Genomic DNA, 17897 nt, shown 5'->3' with positions numbered 1-17897 from the left:
AGTCAACTGGCAAACTGTTGCGGCAATCACTTGTTTATTTCTGATTGTCTATTCTCTGCTTAGCAACAGAAATTTTGAGCTCAATTGTGGTCGAACATTGAAGACTATCTACAGTTGCAAGAAAAAGTATGTGAACCCTTTGGGATTATGTGGAGTTTTGCATGAATTGGCCATAAAATGCACTCTAAATGTCATGTAAGTCACAATAAAAAAACACAGTCTGCTTAAAATAATACTACACAAACATTAGCTGTTGTCATGTTTTAATTGAACATAAGATGGAAACATTCACAGTGCAGGGTGGAAAAAGTACGTGAACCCCTAGCCTAATGACTTCTCCAAGAGATAATTGGAACCAAGAGTGAGCCAACCTTGACTCCAACCAGTGTGATGTTATTGGATGTGTTGCTGACAGCTGTCCTGCCCTTTAAAAACACACACCTGTTTTGGGTTTACTGGTCTCAAGAAGCACTGTCTGATGTGAACCATGCCTTGCAGAAGAGCTCTCAGAAGACCTACGATCAAGAATTGTTGACTTGCATGAAGCTGGAAAGGGTTACAAAAGTATCTCCAAAAGCCTTGATGTTTATGTGTCCACGGTAAGACAGACTGCCTACAAATGGAGAAAGCTTAGCACTGTTGCTACTCTCCCTAGGCGTGGTCGTCCTGTAAAAATCACTGCAAGAGCACAGCACATAATGCTTAATGAGGTAAAGAAGAATCCTAGAGTGTCAGCTAAAGACCTACAGAAATCTCTGGCACTTGCTAACATTTTTGTAGACACATCTACAATAAGGAAAACATTAAACAAGAATGGAGTACATGGGAGGACACCACGGAGGAAGTCATTGCTGTCCAAAAAAAATATTGCAGCACGTTTGAAGTTTGCAAAAGAGCACCTGGATGTTCCACAGCGCTACTGGCAAAATATACTGTCGACAGATGAAACCAAAATTGAGTTGTTTGGGAAAAACACACAATACTATGTGTGGAGAAAAAAAGGCACAGCACACCAACATCAAAACCTCATCCCCACTGTAAAACATGGCGGAGGGAGCATCATGGTTTGGGGCTGCTTTGCTGCCTCAGGGCCTGGACGGATTGTTGTCATTGATGGGAAAATGAATTCCAGAGTTTATCAGGACATTTTGCAGGAAAACGTATGACCATCTGTCCGCCAACTGAAGCTCCGCAGAGGATGGGTGATGCAACAGGACAATGACCCAAAGCATACAAGTAATTCAACAAAACAATGGCTTCAACAGAACAGAATACGCCTTCTGGAGTGGCCCAGTCAGAGTCCTGACCTCAACCCGATTGAAATGCTGTGGCATGACCTTAAGAGAGCGATTCACACCAGACATCCCAAGAATATTGCTACACTGAATCAGTTTTGTGCAGAGGAGTGGTCCAAAATTACTCCAGATCGTTGTGCAGGTCTGATCTGCAACTACAGGAAACGTTTGGTTGAGGTTATTGCTGCCAAAGGAGGGTCAACCAGTTATTAAGTCCAAAGGTTCACATACTTTTTCCACCCTGCACTGTGAATGTTTCCATCTTATGTTCAATTAAAACATGACAACAGCTAATGTTTGTGTAGTATTATTTTAAGCAGACTGTGTTTTTCTATTGTTGTGACTTACATGACGTTTAGAGTGCATTTTATGGCCAATTCATGCAAAACTCCACATAATCCCAAAGGGTTCACATACTTTTTCTTGCAACTGTATATTGCTTGTCTGCTACTGAAGAAAATAAATCAGTTATACAATGTGTAGCAGTTAGTACAGTAATATAAGGCGTCCCCAATAAAAGTATAGTTTAGTTTCTGACCACAAAAATCAAATGGTTTATTATAGACTGTAACATAATATGTAAGTAGACTTCCAGCATTTGATGTGAAAATAAAGGTGCTGCATGACTGAAGAAATACCAAGCATGACTATGCTTCTTGCTATTTCTTAAAAAAAGCTGCATAGCAGCCACCTGATTTCAGGAAAATATATATGTCTTTGAGGTATAATGCCATGCTTATCAATACCAGTTCCTCCTTAGTTAAATATGATTCTTTTTCTGAATCTTTACAGACCCTGAACAAGCCCAGAAAACAAATGCAGCATCATTAAGAAATGCTCAGATTCAGAATGTATGATCACGTCTCAAAAATACCATTTTTGCATCCCATCCAGAGCTGCATACCCTAATAATGAATCTATTTAAAATTAAAAAAATTGGTTCCTTAATGCCACAACTGAGCATTAAGGCTCAACAATGTCATTTAAATCATGATTCAGAGTAGGCATGACACAGAAGGCAAATCATGCTTGGAGTATTCAAACAAGTCTACATCAGTTTTAAATGCATACAGACTTTACACACAATAAAAAAATTGAGATGAAAAAACAAGCATTGTCTTTTATCATTACTTTCATCATACAACATAAAGGACAAATGGTGCAACCAAGAGCATCTGAGGTCATTCAGATCTGAAATCAAATATTCAAAATCATACAAAGACATCAAGGAATATTATAGTTAAATGTACTTATCCTTGATCAAACACTTTCATTATAAAATCTGTATGTATTTAAAAAGCATAAGCAACATTCAAATGGGTGAAGTGTGCTTTGAAAAACAAAAGTAGTTCTATTATTTACTTCAAAGTTCTTCCATTCCAAGGTAATAATCCTCTGCAGTTGCAATGCAGATGCAATAATCAATGAATTCAGACATCATACAAAACTACTTAGCATGAAACAGTTTGCAAACCAATGTTTCTCAGCCTTATGCACAAACAGGTATTAATTTAGTCAAGGGACAAATCTCTAGAATGGTAGTGTGGCCTTACATAATCTTTAAATTTTGCTTAGGAAGTTACTAAGGGTTTTAAAAAAATATACCTGAGAAAATATAAGAGCTCTAATGCATAAAGGCCTTAAAATATTCTTTGGATATAATTATTTCAATAAATGAAATGGAGATTTAATATTAAAGCTTACACAAATGTCAGATATTATTCAGATATAGGCACAGGAACATCAACAGTATTTATTTAAAATACTTTCATCATGGAAACCTAATTTATCAGAATAGCATTTTTCCCAAGAAAAATAACATCAGAATACTTTGAATACTAATACAAAGAAAGCTCAGCATATCCAAACCAGTGTTTAGGTTTGTGAGTCTTAATTTTGTTTATTTAGTGTACACTACTATCCATTTTTAGATCAGATTTGTTCTTGTCATTCTTCACTGAATAGATGAAATAGGTTAAGGTATCCTTTTCATTCACAGGAATAGTCCGAAAATGACATCCAATTATCTGGAGGGGGAAAAAAAGTATTTGTCTATATATTGAAAAAAAATTGGTCAAGGGTCTTGGAAGTAAGCCATTAAAATAAGAACAATTTATTAATATTTTAAGGAATTCATGCAACAATGGAAGCATTAATATACCAGTCTACTTGAAAAGTACATTCAAAATTAAAAACATAATTATCATGCTTTGATTAAGGAATAATAAAAAACTAAGATACCCATTATGCTATCTTAAATGAAATGGTGTAATATATTAAAAATGACCTAAGTAATCTGTAAAAATAAGCTTAATACATTATCAAATATGGATTTATTTCTCTATAATATTTTGGAACACTTGAAAATTCAACTACTCATAAATGCCATCTTTTTTAGTTAAAAAAAACTTTTCTTAGTTTTATATACGGTAGTTAAGGATCTAATATTAATTTATTTGTATCCCACCTTTATTATATACTATTCTTTTGCACAAATTTAAAAAAACATACACTGACATTCCAAGGGTCCATTTTGGGACAATTATGCGTTGATAAGGTAACCAAATTTTCAACTTATACCTATAGGACAAGTTTATGCTAAACAGAACGAAGAACTGGAGAAGTTTTCTAAATTTTTGAAATATCCTCAAGATACACAAAAAGTGAGCTTGATTCAATCAACCATTACTTGATGAAAACCAGAAGTATTGCTTCATATTAGAAGTACTGCTTCATCTGTGCATAAATTACAATTTATCAGTTTTCTTAAGAGGCACGGTGGCTGAGTGGCTTAATGTCATTGTTGATATTCTCTGCCAGTGGTTTGAATCCTAGCACTGCGTATGGGGTAAGCTCCCGTCATTCACTTCAGCTTCTGTTCACCTAAAAGTTCAAAAGCATGTTCTATGCAAGTAGATAAAATAGGCACCACTTTGGTAAGAGAATGAGCTGGTGCTCCATGCAGGCAGTCAGATTTCCACCCTCTGAATCTTCCCAGTTGCTGTGCCCTTTGGCGTGGCAGCTCTGGGGAGGGAGGAGACCTTGATGACACTGCAGGAAGAACCACTTGTCCTTCTTTCTAGTACGAAGCCAGCTTGCCTCTTGTGGCACGCCATGGGAAGTGTACAAGCATTTCCTGCAACAGAGCTGGTAGCTTGGCAGCCAAACTACTGTTATAGTATTGTTAGTATTGTGGTCTCCTGGCAATAATAATAATAATAATAATAATAATAATAATAATAATAATAATAATAATAATAATAATAATAATAATAATAATAATAATAATAATAAGAAGAAGAAGAAGAAGAAGAAGAAGAAGAAGAAGAAGAAGAAGAAGAAGAAGAAGAAGAAGAAGAAGAAGAAGAAGAAGAAGAAGAAGAAGAAGAAGTAATAGTAGTTTCTTTGGTAATACCCCTGGTTAAATTTTTTTTTTTTTTTTAATTCCATTTATATCCCGCCCTTCTCCGAAGACTCAGGGCGGCTTACAAGCTTAGCAGTAGCCTTCATTCTATGTATATGCCTGCTTATTAGGGCTTTCATACACCCCCCAAGCGGCATTATTACAAAGTCAGCTTAATTGCCCCCAACAATCTGGGTCCTCATTTTACCTACCTCGGAAGGATGGAAGGCTGAGTCAACCTTGAGCCTGGTGGGACGCGAACCTGCACTAATTGCAGGCAGCTGGTGTTACTTAAGGAGGCATTAGCCCACTGCTCCACCAAGGCTCTTTGGTGATATAATCTACTCTACTAATTATACTTAACCTATTAACCTATTTTAATATTTTTATTTCTACCAATTCTCTATATGCATTATTTATTTATATATTCCATTTACATAGCTACCCATACATATCTCCATTATGATGTCTAGGTGGATAACAGCATAAAAATATTTTTAAAAAATTAAACAAAAGATAATTGGCAATATACAGTTAATATAAGCAAACTTGACTAATTCTGTTTTATTTCTCCTTAATTCAGTTTTAAGGCATCTGAGAATGGACAGCCAATTCAATACTCTCCAAATGTCAGTGGCTAATACCTGCAGCTTTTTTTTCCAAATCTCTTTTCTGATAATTTCGAAGCCTAGGTTTGCTTTTCCACTGTTTTCCACTGTTTCTACAATTCTCATTTTTCACTGTTGTAACATTGTAAGCCAAAATTTATCAAGGAATTCTACTATGTCTTCAAGTTGTCTTTCTAGGAGTTAAATCCAATTCAGATTGTAGCCATTATGTATTTATGACAAGTTATAGTTGCTTGCCTCCATGCTTTTCATTTTGCAATTTTACAAGCAGATGAAGACATGTTTTTAACTTAGAATCCACCTCTTAAGTTCTTCATAATCTGCATAGTATTTCATTCAATTTTATGTATAAAACTATTTCTTATATATTAATTTGAGCTTCATTTAAAACTAAACTAAACTAAACTTTAAAGTTTAAAACAAAACTAAAGGTCTTTTGAAATGGCCAGTCTTGAACTACATTCTAAAGATCAAAGGAAAGTTATAATATAAGTGAGGATGTTACCCAAAGGACATTTTCTTGCACCTGCACATGATGCATAATTTCCAAAAGTGGAAACTTAGAGGAGAGCCTCTTCTACAGATTTCAACACCCAAGCAGGTACAGAGGAGGAAGATGTGGTACCGATATATGTCAAAGCTATAGACTCTTCTCCCACCCATATAGATCTTAACATGAAAGAATAGCAAAGATTTGCAGAAATATACTTGGAGAGAGACATAAGCAATCATCAGGACAAAAAGAAGCCCACAGAACTAAAACATTTAAAAGCTACAATTCAGAAAAAATATATGTATTATGGCACATTTAATTTTTTGTACTCAAAAGAAAAAATAAAGTTCCACTTACTTCAACAAGTTGTGCTTTATTAAGTCCTGGTCTGGTCTGTAATTTGAAGTGCCTTTTGTATCTTCTTAATGTGTTTACTTGCAGCTGAAACAGATCAACCTAGAAAGAAACATGATTCTTTAAGCTACAGTTAATTGTCAACCTGTTTTATCTTGCAAATATTGTATACAATTTTGAGCTAGGTGCTCATCATTTTGTAATGTGTAGCAAAATAGTGCCACTGTAACTCTTTGATTAAGGATGGTACATATTTTACACCAATGAAAGGTCCCAATTTCTGTCTGCAGAAACTGTTTTAAAATATTTCAAGTGAGAGGCACTGGTGGGGTGGGTGGGTAGTGCCACAAATCCAGAAAGCAGCTATTAGAATAGGCTACAAGACAATGAGTTTCTTGCGGTAAAATTAACTATGTCATTCAAGTAATGAACTTAAAATACAAAACTCTTTAACAATTCTTTATCATATAATCTGAAATGGATAAATGTGTTCTAGATATTATTGAAATACAGCTCTGTTCACCTCAAAAGTCATAATTCATATTTTACTGGCATTTATATTTTCTTACCTCAAATCATTCATTCTTAAAAGTAAACCTTATATTTGGAGTATATGACATGTCTGGAATCACAATTAGGCAAAAATTGGGATGGCTATATAAAACTAATAATACATGATATTTAGCACTAAATGAGATGCAACAAATATCTAAGCCACCAAGTTTTAGAACAAAGTACTGCTTTTGTATCACATACAAATTATGCAGATATTAATTCTGAGGAAAAAATGAATCTACCTCTGGAGTGTCAATGTCTTGCACTGGTGAATCAACATCATCATCACTGCCTTTTCTCTTTCTTCTGTTTCTGACACTCTGAATTAGGTTTTTGTGGAAATCACAAATATAAAGATGTCTTGCCTGAAAGTTTAGAGAGATAGTTTAACATGCCTCTCTGTAACATTTTCTGTAGTCACAATTCACATGCACATGATTTTATTAATATATAGTAAGCAAGGCAATGATATTAATCTGATTGTACAAGTTCATGTAAGAGGAAATTTGGTACCTTAGTTACTGCAGTATATCATGGCTTAACAAATGCCTTTTAACCCTAATTTAATCCTACTAGCTAGGTAAACTGCAAAGAAAATGAATACTGTTTATGTATATACAAAATGAATAGACAGAAAAATGACAATTGTTCAAAAAAAAGAAATGTTCATTTCTCAAACAACTTAGCAATTTTATTTTGCTTCTAATATGTTTTAGAATATTAAATTGCAAGTAAAATTCCTAACTGTATTCTATGCAAAATAGATACTTTGGTTTGAAAACAGTAACAAAAAAGTTATAAAGTGGTAATGGCCACTTAAGAAAAAAAATGTATGGGTAATTTAATGATGTATATACAATATTAGAATTATTTTTACCACAGAAACAAGTTGTTTCAGGAAAAAATGCTCACTTCAGTAAAGAACTAAAGAGTTTGGCAATAGATGCAACAAACTATATTCTATTGGCACTCACAACTATAGGGATCAATAGGATATTTACCTAAAGAATACTGAAGAGCCTCAAATCCCACAAGATTACAGTTTATATATTCTCTGAAATAATACAAAGGACTTTCAAAAGCTGAGTAAATGATAACATGATTTTATAGCAAGAATATAGAATCTGATAACATGGCTTGACCTCACAAGACCCAGACTCTTAGGTTTTGTTCTTCTAAGGAAGCTCTCACCCTTTCTACTGATATTAGCACCTCTACATGGGGCTGCCCCTGAGGACCACTCGGAGGCTTCAGCTGGTGCAGAATGCAGCCGCGCGAGTTGTGATGGGAGTCTCCCGATACTCCCATGTAACACCTCTTCTCCGCGAGCTGCATTGGCTTCCAGTTGCCCTCCAGGTGAGATTCAAGGTGCTGGTGATGACCTATAAAGCCCTAAATGGCATGGGCCCGGATTATCTAAGGGAGCACCTGCTGCCAGCGTCAATTTCCCATCGTCCTGTGCGCTCCCACAGGGAGGGCCTCCTCAGGGTACCATTGGTCAAGGATTGCCGATGAGCGATCCCCAGGGGGAGGGCGTTCTCTGTGGGCGCGCCTGCCCTATGGAATCAACTGCCAACGGAACTCCGGACTGCCCTCGACCTTCGTTCATTTCGCCGGGACCTAAAAACCTGGCTCTTTGAGCTATCTGGTCTGGACTGAGGGGTTTAATGTTTTTAAATTGTGATTTTAATTTTTGCGGCTAGACTTAATTTAATTTAATTTTAATTTTATATTGTATTGTTTTTAAATTTTGCCTTGTAAACCGCCCTGAGTCCTTTGGGAGTAGGGCGGTATATAAACCCAATAAATAAATAAATAAATAAATAAATAAATAAATAAATAAATAAAATAGACAGTGTCATTTAATGTTTGACTTCCTTCATTCCATGCAAAAGACAATAAGTTGATTTTGGTTTTTGTTATCTACTTCTGTTCAATAGTTACCAGACAATTTCAGTTTGCTTGCTTTCATATACATTTTAGGATCATATGTACAGATAGATAATTTATCACTCACATTCCTCAATTTTCCTTTCCCTCTTTTGGTGGACAATGCAGTGGATGGAGATCAGAATGACAATAGGCAGACCATCCTGGAGTCTTATAGTTGACATCAGGATTACAAATCATACAAAAAAGTTCCACAAGACTCCACACATTATGCATGCACGCACACACACACACACACACATCCTAACAGAAAGAAGAAAAATCCAATAAAGAAATATGCTTTCTCCACTAGGTATATATGACAGTCATTTATGCTTTAGGACCTGGGCTTTACTTATTTCTTCCAGAATGTGCACCTAATTTGTAGATCAACACAATGTTAGTTTGCCTATAGATATCCTGATTAATGCAAAGCAACATGAAAAATGCACTAATTTTCATACAGCACTCCCAGTATGGTATGAAAGCCGCCACAAAGTTCTAGAACAGATAAGAATTACACATCTAACTATATTTATTTGTTGTATTGAGCCTAACAATGCTTCCTGTCCAGAAAGTATTTAGCAGTGTACCATAAAGTAACAATTCTAAATCCATTTCCTAAAGACAGAATATCTCACTGAATTCTAATTTTCTAGTAAAAATAAATGTTCTAGTTGGGCTATTAACCTGAATCACACTGGAAGAGTTTATTATCACTGCTTTTGTTTTGGTTTAGGAATAAGTAGCATGCTTAACAAGCAATAAGATCACCCCTCCTTTTCAAAATGCGAATCTTCATGCGATTTCTCCAATTAACCATTGCATACACTGCCAACTTTTAACAACACTCTTTAATTGCATCAATACTGATAACGAAACATATTCCAGGCTTGTTCTTTCTGGTGAAAAAAATCACAATTATCCGCTCTACATTAGGGAGCTAGAAGCTGACAGACATCTGGATTAAGTTCTTAGGAATGTCTTGCACTAAAGGGATTTTTCTGGTTCTTTTGTTTAACAAGGTATGCAGAAGCGAGGAATATATTTTGGGGCATTTTGTATTTTAAAAATAAAGCTTTTCTAAAAGCTTGATGGCTGCCAAAAGGAAGACGACAGAATGGCAAAATGGGATGTACAACGCTGCAGCATGAGGCAGAGCAGTCAAGTACTGTCCTCTCCAGTGGGAAACAAATAGTGCTCCATGAAACACATATGCACACCAACAGTCGGTAGGAACAGTGATAAACAATATTTGCAATTTCTTGCTAGAACCATTCACAAGACTTTATGATAAATTCCACCACCATGTTCAAGGGGAAAAGAAGAAGATGAAGACAGACAAAAGCATAAAAGAGCAACAAGAGAAGCTACTTCCAACCACCCACAAAGGCCAGTACCTGGCCTTTGGCTCGGCTTTTCCAGCTTCAGCCCACAGCCAAACTACACAAACTACACAGCAAGAGCAAACAAAAACCAACAAAAATCTCTGTAACAGCTAACCCTTAAAAGATATGCAAGGAGGAAGACAAAAATCAGGGAAATCGCCACTGTCTTTTAGAGGTCTAAAGCCTTCTACATGCAAAGAAATATTTAATGCATACCCCTAACATGGACAAAACACAAGTGCCACAAAAAGCTAGAATGAGCTGTAAGAAAAGGACAATTTTCCTTCATTCAATAAAGCTGTTTTTCAGAGTGAAAACCAGCCAAATCATGCTAAAATTAAAGAAACTAGAAATGAACACAAGCAAAGCATAAAACGTTCGGTTTATCCGGAAAAGCATCTTTCCCATTTCATTTCCTGTAGTCGGTTCGCTTTTGTCTCCTTTACCGTGACCACCACTCCTGAGGGTTATATGGGGCTGGCGATGGCGGCTTTTAAAAGGGTCAAGGGATAACCCCAGGTCAACCAAAGCCAGGAGCCCCCCGCAGATTAAAGACACTTACACTTTTGTCCAGCTCGATCTTCACCTTCTTCTGCGAGATGCTCTTCTGGATCCGCTTGCTGAAGCTAGCGTTGCCCGCAGCTCGGCTACACCTCTCGCCCTCCTCCCGTAAGCAGCATAACTGCCCAGCACCGGGTCCTGCAGACCCAAGGGGACCGGCTGAGCCTGCGGCTGTCGCGGCAGCAGCCGACGAAGTCGCTCCCAGCCCGGCCGTCGGCTGCGGAAGGGGCGGCGGGGGCGGCAGGACTTCCACCGCGGCAGCGGCGTTAGCTACAACGGCCGGGACGGCGGCGGCTTCTCCCCCGCCGCGGGTCACTTCCTCGGGGCCAAAACCGTTCATTGCCCGCCTGCTTAAGCTGCGGGCTAGCTCCGGTAGGGCTGCCCGCTAAAGTGAAGTAACTCAACTGGGCGGCGTTCCTGCTACTGACGCTCCCCGCCCCGCTACCGGACACCGCCTCCGTCTCCTTTTGTGAGGAGGTGATCGGAAGACGGCCGCTCGGCCTCTTGCAGTCCTTTGGGCTCTTGCAGTCCTCTTGCAATGGCAAGGGCTACACTGCAATGTGGGAAAAACAAACCGAGTCCGACACGCCCCGAATCCTATAGATGAGAGTAGTAAAAAATGCCCGTTCCTCTTGGTCCCAAGACTGACACTGAGGGGAGAACGAGAAACGCCACCCTCCCGCCTCCTTTCTCTCTGTAAAAAGCAAAGCCGCGGCTCAGAATCTTGCCTCCCCGAAATAATCAAAAATCGTCTCCTTCCTTAGTAAAGCTGCGCACAGCTCAACTCTCTTTGCTCCTTTCCGCACTCTTTTCAACGTGCTGAATACTTTTCGGATGTTTCCAGATTGCAATAGCAACAACCTGCCCCAATGCTGTTTTTCTCCTTCGCCTTTCCTCATCTTCCCTGGGGCTTCACGGGAAAAGTAGTTTTCCCGTCTCGCATTCTATTAAAGGAGCGAGGGTACAGACTACAAATCCCAAAATGCATCTCTGGTGTTAAACAGGACTGTATTTACAAAGCGATCGAACCGGCGGCTTAGCGGTGTTCGCTTGGACGCGCGTGCGCAAACCAATTTACTGGCTGTGGGGAATAGCCTTCGGAAAAGCGCCGAATGCTCTTTTCTCTCCTGTCGCCTTACTAGGCTGAAGCAAGAAAACAAGATCTCCTTCGAGATCTTGGGATGGGTATGAAAAGATCTTACGCTGCTATACGCGCATTACCACGTGCTATGTCTATCCAACTGACGCTTGTTAGAGGACACCTGGTTAGAAGAGGCGGCGCTTCGTGCAGCAGTTGATTTTTGAAATCTGTACTGCCAGTTGGGGAGGGAGGGAGGAAAATAGAGCAGTTGCTTCGTCGTCTTTTGCTGCAGTCTGTCTCCTGGAAGCAATAAAGTGCGGAACTTGCCCTTGCTGTTGCTTTTCAACTTGCTGCATTGAAGCACCTTTAAAAGCGTGGCTCTTTAAGCTTGGTTATAGACTTCGCTCAAGACAGTTTTTGTGAAGCCTTTTCGCGGTTCAAGAGGAGGTAGTCTTGTAGAAAATGGGGCAAAACAAAAGTCAAATTTAGTATAATATTTCCTCCGTGCAGGCAAAATACTAATCATTTGGATAAAATCATTAGTCAACTAAATAACTTTAAAGGTAGTTCATAAATTTGAATAATTGTATTATTAACACTAATTTTAATATAGTGCAGTACATTCTTTCTAAAATATATTTTCTAATAGCTATACTAAAGCCATATGAAATAAGTATGTAGAATAAAAAAAGAAAAACTTAAAACATAATCTTATTGCTGCCTCATGATGACTATTCAGTCTTGTGTGACTTGGCTATTCAAAAGGCAAGTCTCTCCACATTTAGCGATCTTGCACTGCTTCTTTGAGTTTTTCTATTCTCTGGCTAGTGGCAGCTTTGACGATGTCCAGACACCATGTACTCTGATGGCCTGTTTTCCTTTTATTGCTAACTCTTCCAATCATAATTGATTTCTCCAGTGAATTCCCCCATATGACATGTCCATTGTTGCCTAGCAGTGTTAATTTGAAATACTTGTAACCTGGAACTTTAGGTTTCATTATTAGCTTTTCAGTAAAGGTGATGTTAGCATTTTAGCATGACATCCATGAATTCTTTTGAAACTTGTTTTCTTTTTAGCCAGCACCATTTATTTTTGTATGTGCAAAAACTAATCTTTTCAGATACTAAACAATAGGGAGCATACCTATTAGATTTGAGCCTCATTAATAAACTTTAATTTTGCTAATAATAATAATATTGGAAGGGACCTTGGAGGTCATCTCCTGCCCAGGGAGGGAAACCCTATACCTGTGGTGAACCTATGGCACGTGTGCCACAGGTGGCACACACAGAGCTCTCTGTGGGCACACGCGCCATCGCCCCAGTCCTAGGCCTTCAGTCCCATCCATGAGCAACCTGCAACAATACCCGCACAGGGTAAGGTTGCTGCGCCCGCCCCCCCCTCCCCAAGCATTTTTTTTACTAACCTGCCTTTCAGCTGCATTCTCTTTCTCCGCTTCTCAGCCTTCCCTGTATGTGGGACTTATCAGTTTAAAAAAAAAAGTTCCATCAGACTTTCTCGTGAGATCTCAAGAAGTTAGAAAGTCTGATGGAACTTTTTTTTTTACCAATAGTCCCACAAAAATGCGACGAAGGCTGAGAAGCAAACGGAGAAATGGAATGCAGCTGAAAGGCAGGTTAGTAAAAAGCTTGGGGGAGGTGAAGGCATCTGAGTGGGGGCGGGCATGGCAACCTTACCCTGCATGGTGATGGAAGGTATTTGTGAAAAAGGCAGTTCCAACTTCTTGTGAAAGATCACAAAGTTGGAATTGATTGACCTTTTTTTCCCCAAAAAATCCTTTCTTTGTTTCCCTGCATGCAGCGGTGGTGGATTGCGAAGGAGAAAAGGTACAGGGCTGGAAGTCAGGTAAGGAAAGAGGCAATTTCTGGGTGGAGCGAGGATTTCTTTCCTTTCCTGCCCCACTTGTTCCAAGGCCGCTTTCCGCTCAGACGCATTGCTCTTGCCAATGGTCTGACCACCCACTTTAGCACCCTCCCTCCCCGAGCCTCCGGTGCTCCACCTGTTGCTTTGGTGGCTCATAGGCAGAGCTGCGAAGTTCTCTGTCAGAGAAGAGAACTACGTAGCTCTGCCTACAGAGCCACCAAAGCTGAATGGGCAGGTGAGGGAGAAACCTGCCCCACTTGTTCCACGGCTAATTTCAGCTGAGCCGCATTGCAGCAGCATTGGGCGCAATATGTGATACACGCAATACGCCCAGTGCTGCCATGACACTGCTGAACAAGCCAGGCAGCTGTAAGAAACTGGTATACCAGTTCCTTACCTCCACCCGGCTTGTTCTGTGGCCTCATGGCAGCTGCATTGGGTGTGATATGCAAGGCAGCAAATGGCCACGACCAGAGACAAACTGCCATGTTGCGCCAAAACTGGCCGTTTGCCACCTCCTACCCAGTACCGCAGCTATGAGGCCATGAAACAAGCCAGGCAGCAGTAAGAAACTGGTATTCCAGTTCTTTACCTCTGCCCTGCTTGTTTCACGGCCCCATGGCAGCCTCATTGCGTGCGGCGCAGCAAATGGCCTCAGCTGGAGGCAAACAGCCACATCATGCTGAATTCGAGGGCCCAGCAAGCTGTGGCTGCTGATGGACACAGTTGGCCCCCATGCGCTCGCTGTGTGCGGGGGCCGATGGTGTCAGGCAGCAGCCGCCCCAGCCCCTGCCTTGTCTTGCCCACAGCAATGGCACTCCTGCCCTGCCCCCTGCCTTGCCTCTCCTCACCCTGCAGGACGAGCCTCCTGCCCACCGTCCCACCCACCCGAGACCCCCTGAATCTCCCCCAACCCTGCCTGGTCCCCACAGGTGTCCCTCCTCACGAGCAACATCAAGGTGGCCATGTCAACCCCACCCATGACCACCCAGCCTGCCATAACCCCCCAGCCATGCCCACCCAATGTGCCACACCCACTCACTTTTTTCATCATTGAATTTCATTTTGTTAGATAGTGCCCAATGTTCACTTCTGTCAAGGTCCTTCTGTATCTTAAGCCTTTCTTCTGGAGTGTTGGCTATTCCTGCCAGCTTGGTGTCATCTGCAAACTTGATGAATTTCCTATCTATCCCCTCATCCAAATCATTGGTGAAGTTGTTGAAGAGCACTGGGCCCATAACAGAGCCCTGGAGAACCCCACTATTCACTTCCCTCCATGTAGATGCAGTTCCATTGAGGACTACACACTGAGTACAGCAGGTCAGCCAGCTGTGAATCCACCTAATGGTGATGCTGTCTAACCCACATTTTTCTATCTTATCAAGTAGTAGGTGTGATCTATTTTATCAAATGCCTTGTTGTTGTTAGTTGCGAAGTCGATATTTACATCAGATGAACAATATTCCAATTGTATTAATTTGTCTTTGACACATTGTCTTACATTCAAGTAACGAAGATCAGTATGTTTGGATCTTGTTCTGACTGCAGCATTGTTTGCCATCTTTATCGCAGCTTGATTGTCCTCATATACAATAAATGGATCTTTTACAGTTAAACCCATATCCAACAATAATTGTTTGTACACTAGCAGTTCTGTACATAACACTGATAGACATGAAAATTCAGCCTACATTGTAGACAGGCTTATGTGCTTTTGCCTGATAGACTTCCATCCAATTAAAGAATCACCCAACATTATAGCCAACCCTGAAGTTGATTTACTAGTGCTATCAGAAGCAAAACTCGCATCTGCATATGCTGTAAGCATTAACTCATGATTTGGCTCTACATATAACAAGTAGTGAATAGACTGCTTCAAATATCTCAATACCTTTTTAGCTGCTTTCCAGTGTCTAACAGTTGGTTCATTATTGTATCTGGCTAATTGGTTGACACTAAAAGATATCAGGTCTAGTCCAATTACTCAGATACATAAGACTAACTATTAAAGATTGGTACATAGTCTTATCAGATACAGGACTCTCAACATAAGTGTCCTTAAAATCCATAGCCATCGGAGTTTTTGCTGGTTTGCAAAGTTCCATATTATATCTCTTTAATAACTGAGATATTTTACTGGCTTGCGACACCTTAAAACCTCTATTTGTTTTCACAATATCTAGCCCCAAATAGTGGCTTATTTCCCCAAGGTTCCTAATTGTAAATTTGTTTTGCAACCTTGAAATAATGTTCTGTGCTTCTAGCTCAGTTTTTGTTGTGATTGCAATATCATCTGTGAATAATAGAAGCAAAGATAACACTCCATTGTGTTCTCTCCTAAACAAACATGGATCAGCATCACTGGCTACAAAACCTATTGCACTGAACTCGTTGACTATACATTTATTCCATTCGTAACCTGATTGTTTTAATCCATACAGGCTTTTGTTTAATTTCCAACAATCATGGTCTCTATCATTGGTCAATCCTGGTGGTGTTTTTAAATAAATAGTGTGTTGCAATGGAGCATGTAGGTATGCAGTTTCCACATCCACATGGTTAACTATATATTGGTTTTTAGCCACCCACACTAAAGCTGCTCTTAAAGTAGTTGCCCTTAGACTGGGTGCAAATACCTCATCAAAATCCTCAGTAGTTTGGGCAAAACCTTGCGCAACCAAACGCGCCTTATGGGTTACAGTTCCATCTACACCCTTCTTTATCTTATATATCCATTTGCAACCAATAGCTTGCTCACCAGGTGGCAGTTTTGCTTTTTCATAGAACTTAAGATCCTGCAAAGACTTTAACTCCCTGTTCATTGCAACTTTCCATGATTTTGTTCTTTTTCAGGGTACATCCTGATTTCATCATAGTTAGAAGGCTCTAACTCAACTTGGCATATTACACTGGCTTCATAACGATCTGGTGGCCGTCTTTTGCGCATTGAATGCCTAGGTAGTACAGGGCTTTGTACTGGTATTTCCTGTTTCCTCCTTTTTCTCCCCTATCGCATCTTCATCTTTTAAAGGTACAGAAGATGTCTTATTATTTCTAGCTATGTCATCAGAGGAGTCCTCAAATACTAGAGGATCTGTGTTAACTGTTTCTTGTTCTAATCTATCCCAACCAACGTGCTCAAGGAATTCGGCACTTGCACTACTATATACATTGGTGGTACCTTGTTCCCAGAAACAAGAGGATCTATGATTAGATTCATAACCCACAAAGTATAATTGCATAGCCCTATGTTGGCCTTTACTCCTGAGTTGTGCAAGAATGTGGACCCATGCTGGGGTGCCAAACGTGTGCAGTTAATCAAGGTTTGGTTTATTACCATGCCATAACGTATATGCTATTTTACCAGTAGAAGAATTAACCACTACATTTAGAACATGGTTTGCACATTTTGCTGCCTCCCCCCACAGTCTATCTGTTAAGCCAGAATCTTTTAACATGGTTCTCATCATGGCTTGTAACATTTGCCCACGTCTCTCAACAAATGCATTATGTTGAGGCCTATAAGGGGCTGAACGTTTATGCTCAATGCCAGCTGATTCTAGCATATCAACAAAGCGCTTGTTTGTAAATTCAGTGCCATTATCAGTAATTATGCACTGAACCTTTCTCTTTGTTTTTCTCTCCACAAACTTCAGCCTGTTTGCAAATTGTTGGAAAATATCTGCCTTTGACTTAAGCAGATAACAAAAACCATATCGAGAGTAATGGTCAAGGATACTCAAAATATAACATGACCCTCCTAAACTTGGTTTCATGGGTCCAATTAAATCTGCAAACACAACCTCCAAAGGTACAGTTGTTTTGAAGCCGTTTAACCTGTTTGCAGGAGTTGCCTTACTCTTTTCCTGATTACAGGCATTGCAATTCAAATACTTACTACATGGCTTCAGTTTAATTCCTTGTACTAACTCAACTGTTCTACGTTGTGAGTTAAAGTTCACATGCCCTAACCTCCTATGCAATAAATGTATACATTCGTCATGTGGCTTCTTGTTTTCACATATCAAGTTAGCTTTAACTGTACTAACCTGGTTACTTGTGAGAACAAAGAAACCATTTTTCAAATTAGCAGTTACACAGGTTCCATTCCTCTCAATAGTGCATCGCTCCCCTCTGAATGTTACCACAAACCCAACTTTAACCAATTCCCTTACAGATAAAAGGTTAAATCTTAGCTTAGGTATATACAACATAGGTAACTGTTCATCAATGTATGGACAATAGGAATTACCTTCACCAGAGGCCTTCATCCTCCAACCATTGGCCAGTGAAACATGTTGATTGCTGTTTTTCATATGAAC

At 39.6% G+C, this 17897-nt stretch overlaps 1 protein-coding gene across 1 annotated transcript; it reads right to left on the bottom strand.

Moving 5' to 3' along the window:
• Window positions 1-1866: 1866 nt before the first annotated feature.
• SAP30 (Sin3A associated protein 30) lies at window positions 1867-11596 on the bottom strand. The gene is made up of 4 exons (XM_083367296.1): window positions 10609-11596; window positions 6972-7094; window positions 6178-6276; window positions 1867-3322 (listed from the first exon to the last, which is right to left on the bottom strand). The coding sequence occupies exons 1-4, from the start codon at window positions 10945-10947 to the stop codon at window positions 3200-3202; spliced, it is 684 nt and encodes a 227-aa protein (XP_083223422.1). The 5' UTR covers window positions 10948-11596; the 3' UTR covers window positions 1867-3199.
• Between the last annotated feature and the right edge of the window lie 6301 nt (window positions 11597-17897).

Source organism: Vipera ursinii (assembly GCF_947247035.1).
Source record: "Vipera ursinii genome assembly, chromosome: 7".
In the NCBI taxonomy this organism is placed as follows: domain Eukaryota; kingdom Metazoa; phylum Chordata; class Lepidosauria; order Squamata; family Viperidae; genus Vipera; species Vipera ursinii.
The sequence above is the reverse complement of the archived record's forward strand: the minus strand, read 5'-3'. Positions and strand labels throughout refer to the sequence as shown.